Source organism: Zeus faber (assembly GCF_960531495.2).
Source record: "Zeus faber genome assembly, chromosome: 22".
Classification (NCBI taxonomy): Eukaryota; Metazoa; Chordata; class Actinopteri; order Zeiformes; family Zeidae; genus Zeus; species Zeus faber.
This window is the reverse complement of record NC_137209.1, coordinates 16,783,852-16,786,345: the sequence shown is the minus strand read 5'-3', so window position 1 is coordinate 16,786,345 and position 2,494 is coordinate 16,783,852. Positions and strand designations below refer to the sequence as shown.

General features: G+C 42.7%; 1 protein-coding gene across 1 annotated transcript in view; it reads right to left on the bottom strand.

Annotated features, from left to right (window-relative positions):
* The window catches only part of tkfc (triokinase/FMN cyclase), a 10,096-nt gene extending 7,602 nt beyond the window's left edge, over positions 1–2,494 (bottom strand). The window contains exons 1-2 of the mRNA XM_080023342.1: positions 2,485–2,494; positions 167–353 (exon numbers count right to left, since the gene is read on the bottom strand). Of these exons, the coding sequence (XP_079879468.1) occupies positions 167–353; positions 2,485–2,490 (193 nt within the window). The 5' untranslated portion in view covers positions 2,491–2,494. The remainder of the gene's footprint in view (positions 1–166; positions 354–2,484) is intronic.

Below are 2,494 nucleotides of genomic sequence, written 5' to 3'. Positions count from 1 at the left end.
CCAATTCGAGACCTGTGGACCCACTGCAATTCCCAGAGGGATCCCAAGGGGCCGCAGCAAACAGGAAACTACATAAATGTAACGTTGATTTGTTGACGAGGGGGTGCGGCCCCGGATCGCCCCGGCCCGATTCAAACCCCGCCCGCAGTCCGCGTCCCCGTCCCACCTGCGTGGGCCGGCTCGTGTCCGGACCCCCCTCCGGACAACAGCGCCACCTTGCCCCTCAGGTTGTGCAGGTCGGAGCGCAGCACCACCCGGTGGCCGCTCAGCAGAGACAGGCCGCCGGAGCGAGCGATGCCGTCCAGCGCCTCGTCCACGCAGCGCTCCACCGAGTTCAGCAGCTTCCTCTGGGGCTGGAGGGGGAGGCGGGGAGGGAGGCAGGGAGGGAGAGACGGAGGGCCACTTGAGATTCTTTTTTTTTGGTGAATTTTCACACTGCTTTATCAATTTCACCTGCCTTTCACTTCTGCTTGCGTGTGGCGGACCACGCCAACAACAATGGGAAAACAGGATATAGAGGAGCACATGCATTGTGCTCAAATGCACTTAATGGCTGTTAAATTAAAAATCGATAAATAAGTGATCAATATAATCAAATATGTTTTTTTTTTCTAAACAAAATAATCTTATGGATTACCACTTTAATATTGTTATTTGCGACAGGAATGTGAAACGGCATAATCAGAACACAAATAAAGTGAATAGTATGAGATTTTTTAACGAAAGAATCTTACATATTTGTACTTAATAATTTATATCAAATAAAGTTATAGATAGATATTTTATTGATCTCTTGAGGTAAATTTCAGCGTCACAGAAGCTTGCATCAAAATAGACAATAATATCAATTATAAATATAGCTTGAGGCAGCAATACGGGGAGTCCAGCATAGTCGGCCCTTCGTTAAAGTTCAATGTTGAGGTGTGCTTTGTCTCTCTGTTGCGGTGTGTTTTGTGGCTGAAGAAGTTCGTTCCTTCCGCCTGGTTACAGGGTTATTCTATGATGGGACTGTGTCTGCGGCTGTGGGTGTGTTTCCTACGCCGCAACTAACTGCGGTTATCATTCTGAAGTAGGGCTGCATGATTACGTCTGAAATGATGATCACGATTATTTTTGTCAAGATTGTGATCACGATTATTTATCACGATTAATGCATTTTGGGGAACCAAATTATTTTATGGCACTTTGTAAATCAGCAGAAAACTGCCTTCACAACAATAATGTATTTTATAAACCTAGAAATAAATAAACTAAGGTAAGTGGTTTAACTGACTTCAGTTGTAGAGGATATATAATGAAAAAAATTGGGTGTAGAGGGCTACACCAAAAACACAAAAATAATGAAAATATTTCAAAACACATATACAATTGTACAATTGTGTAATAGCTTATGGATATTGTTACCAGTAATCATAATTCAGGAAGTTTGTATACATTGATATTTATGGAATGTCTATAAATTTTGACAGTGACGTTACTGGGTTATAATTTTACAGAACTTACTCTGGTGCCTGTCAGGCGTCCTCAGAACATACAGTATATATATATATATATATATATATCACGTTTAATATGCTGGGCTTTGTTTAATCCAATTGTCTTCGGGTAATACTTTAATAAGATCTGGATGAAACTCGAACAAAGTGCCCCACATACACATCTTATTCACATTGTCTGTGAGTGCGGCGGACCCGTGTGATCCACAGACTACTGATGTCAGTATTTCGTGAACAAAAACAATAGGAGTCCTGCCCCTTTGAGACTGGACCCCTGAATATAGCTGCAGGCAGCAAGCACGATGTCACAAAGCTCCTCAAGGAAATCCAAACGCGGCTGCTGGCAAATTTGCATCTGCTTTTCACTCACTCCTGCAACAAATGGGCAACGATATCGATCCAACGTCAACCCCGAGATGTCTGAAGCGCCCCCGGTTCCAACGAGACCTCAACCTTGTCTGTGCCTACTACGGTTGCCGTCTTTCAGACACTTTTGGTATGAAAAAAGCCAAGATTAAATACAAATCAGAGCACCTCACCGAACCTAAGCAACAACCACATCTGGCAATAACCTAATGCTCACAAATAAACAATATAAATGAACATAACCTAAATAAATTCGAATAAATAATAGTAAAAAAAACAAACAAAAAAAAAAAGACAATGACGTTGATACAATGGTAATACACTGTACACTAACCCTTACACCATTAATAATAAACAACACACCTCTGTAGCAACAATGACATTCACAGTGTTTTGTCGCTGTTAAATAGTCAAGTAAGAAACACATAACGAGGAGGAGCTGCGGCTTCATTCCACCGTTGATTTGTCTGTTGTGTTGGACTCAGTGGACTTTGGACTTTTTGGGGGAGAAGGGGGTAAGAAAAGTTTGGAAGAAAAGAAAGCGCATGTGCTGCGTGCACCGCGCACCGCGTCCAGTGCGCGCCCCCAAAAGTTCATTATCTGAGCACAAATGCGCGTTTACCTCCATGTCT